This window comes from Nycticebus coucang, chromosome 22, assembly GCF_027406575.1.
Source record: "Nycticebus coucang isolate mNycCou1 chromosome 22, mNycCou1.pri, whole genome shotgun sequence".
In the NCBI taxonomy this organism is placed as follows: domain Eukaryota; kingdom Metazoa; phylum Chordata; class Mammalia; order Primates; family Lorisidae; genus Nycticebus; species Nycticebus coucang.
In genome coordinates this window covers 59,908,939-59,914,938 of record NC_069801.1, presented here as the reverse complement: position 1 = coordinate 59,914,938, position 6,000 = coordinate 59,908,939, and the positions used below count along the sequence as shown (strand labels likewise).

Genomic DNA, 6,000 nt, shown 5'->3' with positions numbered 1-6,000 from the left:
GCGCCTGGCTGAACACCACAAGTCAACTATTACTATTGTTAGCTCTGCAAGAGAAAAGGTCTTCTTGGCTGTTTTTCTATAAGGAGAACCATTGTTCCTCCAGTCGGGCCCCCTCCCGAGGTCGAAGCTGCTCCGAGTGGGCGCTGCGGGGACACGAACCACTGGCACCCGGCGGCAAAGCCCATCTTCCATTTCCTTCTCTTCCTTTTCGGGAAAGCCGAGCCTCCCCCACGCCTCCAGTTCTTATTTTCTTGCCTCGCCGGGTCGCCGGCCTCTTTCTGGCTTCTCGCCGCCACCTCTCCGCCGAGCAGGCCCCGCGGTGGCCGGGGCTGGCGACCCGGTCCCCGCACCCTCCTCCGTCCGTCCCCCGGGCTCGGGCCGGCCGCGGCCGCCTTCGGAGGCCCGGGGCTCCCGCCGGGATTGACGCGCGGGGGGAGGAGCGGTTTCTCGGTGCGCGGCTCTCAGGAGCATTACGGCGAGGCTCGTTCCCCGCTCCGGCCGCCAGCCCCAGCCTCCCAGGACCGGAGAAGGGACTGGCGAGGCCGCGAGGGAGGGAGGCACGCGCCGCCCGCGTCCAGCGCAGCCCAGCCCAGCCCAGCCCAGCCCGCCGCCGCCGCCGCCGCCGCCGCCGCCTCGCAGCCATGGCCGAGCGCCGCGCCTTCGCCCAGAAGATCAGCAGGTAAATCTCGGGCGGGGGGCGCAACGCCGCGGCCGCTCGGAGAGCCGGAGAGCCCTGCCTGGCCGGGCCCCGGCGGCGGGTGGGTGTGGCGAGGCGGGCGCCGGGGTCCCGCGGCCTGGCTGGGCTCAGGGGCCGCGGGGGTCGGGGCCGCGGTCGCTGCGGGGGCCTCGCGCCGCCCTCCGGCCCCGGCCTGCAGCACGCGCCCCGGCCCGGAGCGCCCGCCCCTGCCGACGCGTCGGCGGCCGGGCCTGGAGTTCCGCGGCGGCTCGTGGCAGGGCGGGCGGGGGAGCTGGGCGGCCGGTTCCCGAATTCTTTGTGTCCCCACCCCCGGGCCGGCGGGGGGCCGCCGCGGCGTCGCGCCCCCTCCCCTCTCTCCGCCCACCCCCGCGGCCCCCGGGAGGGCGCCGAGTCCGCCCTCGTCTCCACCCAACAAAAGGAGCGGCGCGGCGGGCGCCGGGCGGGGAGGCCGCCCCCTCCGGGCAGGCGGAGAGGCCGCCCGCGCCCCGCGCCCCGCGCCCCGCCCGGGAGGTCGGCGGGGCCTCTCTGCACCCAGGGCCCGAGTCCGAGAGGGCGCGCGCACCCGGGGTCCAGCCCAGGGCCCGAGGAAAAGTTGGGAGCCGTGCGCTGCACCGCGGGGGAATCGTAGGCTGAGGCTGCTCTTGGTTGACAGCAGTGAATCCCCCGTGCGCGGGTGTTTCCCGGAGGAAGATGGATGAAGGGCAGGGCTCTCTCTACCTCGGCCCTTTCACTTCTATTTCAGGAGTCTGGAAGTAAAGCATGAGGCCAGTTTGAGGTTTCCTGTCCTTCTACCTGCTGGTCGGTTGCCAGCCTTCTGCCTCCATACCTCCAAATAAAAATTGAATTACGGTGGGGATTTCTAAAGTCTGTAGGATTTCTTTGTGCTGCATACTTCTATGCATAAGACAGTAGACATTTTTGGTTTTAATAAAACCACATTTCTGTGAATGATGATGTCTCAAAGGAAACATTCCAATGAAGTACTTTTTTTTTGACAGTTGTATTTCTGTGGCTCTGAATCTTTTTAGTTTGCTGACATTAATTAAAGATTGTGGACTTCCCAAAAAGGTCCTTTCTTAACTGCTGACTTACACAGTGTTACTCTCTTCTAGCACTTTTTTAATTTAAAGCTAACAACTCGATAAAAGCTTTATGCTTTTTTTTTCTTACCAGTTTTATAACACATATTTCATTTTCTCCTTCAGAGATAAAAATAGCAAATGCTTTTAAAAGAATGGGCTGTACTGTCGCTCTGATGTGGGTTCAGATTCTGACTGTTTTTTAACTTGGGAGGTTGGCTAAGTTTGTTATGCCTCGTTTTAGTTTCCTCACCTGGAAAACGGGGATTTTAAATGGCATGATTTGTGTAATACACTTAACATAGGGCATGGCCTATACTAGACGTCATTGAACACTTGTAATAACTAGTAGATGGATTTGTGATAGGAAATGGTTACTTTTTTTGGGTAAAATACCTGGCTCTTCTTTCTTTTCTTTTTCTTTCTTTTTTTGGAGACATAGTCTCACTGTATTGCCCAGGCTAGAGTGCGGTGGCGTGATAGCTCACAGCAAGGCCAGACTCCTGGGTTCAAGTGATCCTCCTGTGTCAGCCTCCAGAGTAGCTATGGTACAGGTGCCATAATGCCCTGCTGGTTTTTCTGTTTTTAGTAGAGATGGAGTCTCACTCTTGCTCAGGCTGGTCTTGAACTCCTGAGCTCAAGTGATCTTCTCACCTTGGCCTCCCAGAGTGCTAGGATTACAGGTGTGAGCCACCACACCGGACACTGGGTCTTATTTTTGATGGCAGTAATCTTTTAAAAAATGATGTCACTTGATATGCATTGTTAGTATTACTTTCTCTTTAACCATCAAAAATTTATCTCTGAAATCATTGTGCTGATCAAGTAAGTGCACATTAAAGAGATAAGAAGCGGGGCGGCACCTGTGGCTCAGTTGGTAAGGCACCGGCCCCATATACCGAGGGTGGCAGGTTCAAACCCGGCCCCAGCTGAACTGCAACCAAAAAAAAAAAAAAAAAAATAGCCAGGCGTTGTGGCAGGCACCTGTAGTCCCAGCTACTCAGGAGGCTGAGGCAAGAGAATCGCTTAAGCCCAGGAGTTGGAGGTTGCTGTGAGCTGTGTGATGCCATGGCACTCTACCGAGGGCCATAAAGTGAAACTCTGTCTCTACAAAAAAAAAAAAAAGAAGATAAGAAACGTACACTGTTCTCGGTTAATGGAGTTTGCCATCAGATGGGACAAGACAGCACTGAAAAAAAAATCAGTTGGGTACAACACAAAATGCAAACAAGGATAGCCTTGCAGAGTTGTGGAATTAAGTCAGGCAGGGGGAGTGACTGGAGACACCTGGGCCATAGACATGGTAGTTACTGGGGATTGACTGGGCATGGAAGGGGAGGAAGTCTGAGGACGTGCGCGATATGCAGGTTTCTAACTTTACAACTGGGTGGCAGCCATTGGGGTCAGGGAGTACAGGAAGGAGAGGGGTTTGAAGTTGGGAGATGCCCTGGGACGGAGACGATGATTCAGTTTTGGACATGCTGATTTTGAGGTACTCATGAATCATTCAGAGTTAAATATCTATTAGGTTTTTGGTGTAGGTTTAAAGTGCAGAAGAGAAATTGGGTTAGATCTTGATTTGAGGGTCACAGCAAGTAGACTGTATTTGATGCCAGAGGAGTTGATGAGATTGTCCAGGAAAAGTGTGTGGACCTAACTTGGAGAAAAAGTCAAGAACTGCTATCAGTAACGAGATGCTATTAGCTTATTGTGAATGAAAGGTACTTTCTTCCTTGTTAGCAAATATAATTGGATAACACTTGTGAATACTTTTTCTGCTTCTTGGTTTTCTACTAGAAGTGGTATGATATATATTCTGGAGTCTGAACTCCAGACTCCTCCTATTTGGCTCTATACACTTTTCCTGCCCAGCTTCGATGCCCCAGCACTGCCCTTCATTGAATAAACTTGGGCAAGTTTCTTTACCCCACTTCTCCCTTATTTTTCTTGTCTATAAAATAAAGATAATATTAGGACTTACATTATAGGGTTGTTGTGAGGATTAAATAAATTGATACCTTTCAAGTTCTGTTTCTTAGAACAGTGCTTTGTATAAGTGCCTAGTATTTTTTTTTTTTTTTGAGGCAGTCTCACTCTGTTGCCCCAGGTTAGAGTGCCTTGACATCCAAGCTCACAGCAACCTCAAACTCCTAGGCTCAAGTAATCCTCTTGCCTCAGCCTCCCTAAGTAGCTGGAACTACAGGTGCCTACTATCAATTATTATTATTCTTTCTTTCTTTTTCTTTTTTTTTTTTTTGAGACAGAGTCTCATTGTCACCCTCAGTAGAGTGCTGTGCTGTCACAGCTCACAGCAACCTCAAACACTTGGGCTCAAGTGATTCTCTTGCTTCAACCTCCCAAGTAGCTAGGAATACAGGTGCCCGCCACAACACCTGGCTATTTTTTGTTGCAGTTGTCATTGTTATTTAGCTGGCCCAGGCCAGGTTCAACCCGCCACCTTCAGTGTATGTGGTTGGCGCTATAACCACTATGCTACGGGCACCGAGCCAATTATTATTATTTCTTTTTAAATAGGGACAGAGTCTCTGTTGCCCAGGCTGGTCTTGAACTTCTGGGTTCAACCAATCATTTCACCTTAGCCTCCCAAAGTGTTGGGATTACAGGTATGAGCTACTATGCCTGGCCTCAACAAGTTTTTAGTTTCAGTATTTATGATGTGGCTGAGGATCATTTGGTGGAAATGGTAATCCTTTCCATGCTGTGCATATATGAAATTTGTGAAAGCCTATTGCTGTTTAAATCTTACTTCTTTTTTTTTTTTTTTGTGGCTGGGGCTGGGTTTGAACCCGCCACCTCCGGTATGTGGGGCCAGCACCCTACTCCTTTGAGCCACAGGCACCCCTCTAAATCTTACTTCTTTTTAAAGCTTCAAGATTGTTCAGAAACTTTGACTTTAAAAAGAATTATAATGGTCTCTTTTCTGGCTCAGTCTTTTTTTGGCCCTTTGCTGTTAATTTTTGAGGCTGTGGTGTGTTGATTTCTGAAGGCTGTTTGTATTTGTGTCACTGCTTAATTGAACTAATCATGTATGCATTGTCCACATTAAGTAATTGTCTCTTTTTTTTTTTTTGTAGAGACAGAGTCTCACTTTATGGCCCTCGGTAGAGTGCCGTGGCCTCACACAGCTCACAGCAACCTCCAACTCCTGGGCTTAAGCGATTCTCTTGCCTCAGCCTCCCGAGTAGCTGGGACTACAGGCGCCCACCACAACGCCCGGCTATTTTTTGGTTGCAGTTTGGCCGGGGCCGGGTTTGAACCCACCACCCTCGGTATATGGGGCCGGCGCCCTGCTCACTGAGCCACAGGCGCCGCCCAAGTAATTGTCTCTTTATTTGTCTGCCCTTTTTTTTTTTTTTGAGACAGTCTTTCTCTGTTGCCCAGGCTAGAGAGCAGTGGCATCATCATAGCTCTCTTCAACCTCAGTGAAGTGAGCCTCAACCTCCTGGATGAATAGTTGTGACTGCAGATGTGTGCCACCATGCCCAGCTTATCATTATCGTTATTATTATTATTACAATTTTGTAAAGATGGAGGTCTTGCTGTGTTTCTTAGACTGCTCTTGGACACCTGGCTTCAAGTGATCCCCCAGCCTTGGCCTCTGTAAGTGCTGGGATTACAGGCATGAGTCTCTCTGTACCTGGTCTGCCCTCTGCTTTTTGAGGATAAGGCCCATGCATTTATAGAATTTTGGCTATTTGTACATTAATGGTCTAGGATTTTGGTTAGATTATTTTGCACTGTCACTTGATGCTCAACATTATGATGAGCATTTTGTGTATATTTATTATATTCCTATCTTCATAACCCTGAGAAGAGGAAGAACAAAGTAAAGAATATTGGGCCCAGGAATGGTGACTCACGCTTATAATCTTATCACTTTGAGAGGTCAAGGTAGGAAGATTGCTTGAGCACAGCAGTTTGCCACCAGCCCCGGCAACATAGAGACCAGGTCTCTACAAAAAATTAAAAATTTAGCTGGATGTGGTGGCACACGCCTGTTGTCTTAGCTCGGTGAGAGGGTGAGGCAAGAGGATTGCTTGAGCCCAAGAGTTTGAGGTTGCTGTTAGCTATGATGGCACCACTCCAGCTGGGCAACAGGGTGAGACCCTGTCTGAAAAAGAGAAATAATGCAGAGTCTGCCGTCGGTTGCACAGCTTGGAATTCTGCTTATATCACGTACTAGCTGTGTAATTCTGAGCAGTT

The 6,000-nt window shown here is 50.5% G+C and overlaps 1 protein-coding gene across 8 annotated transcripts in view; it reads left to right on the top strand.

Annotated features, from left to right (window-relative positions):
- The first annotated feature begins 641 nt into the window (after positions 1-641).
- DOCK7 (dedicator of cytokinesis 7) overlaps positions 642-6,000 on the top strand; it is a 243,075-nt gene continuing 237,716 nt past the window's right edge. For 4 of the 8 annotated variants that reach the window (XM_053575175.1, XM_053575173.1, XM_053575177.1 and 1 more), the window contains exon 1: positions 648-679. Coding sequence is in view for 1 of the 8 variants with exons in the window: in XM_053575169.1 (XP_053431144.1) it covers positions 642-679 (38 nt within the window). In the remaining 7 variants the exon portion in view is untranslated. Of the gene's footprint in view, positions 680-6,000 lie in introns of all 8 variants that reach the window. The other 4 variants (XM_053575176.1, XM_053575174.1, XM_053575169.1 and 1 more) reach the window with 3 other exon arrangements.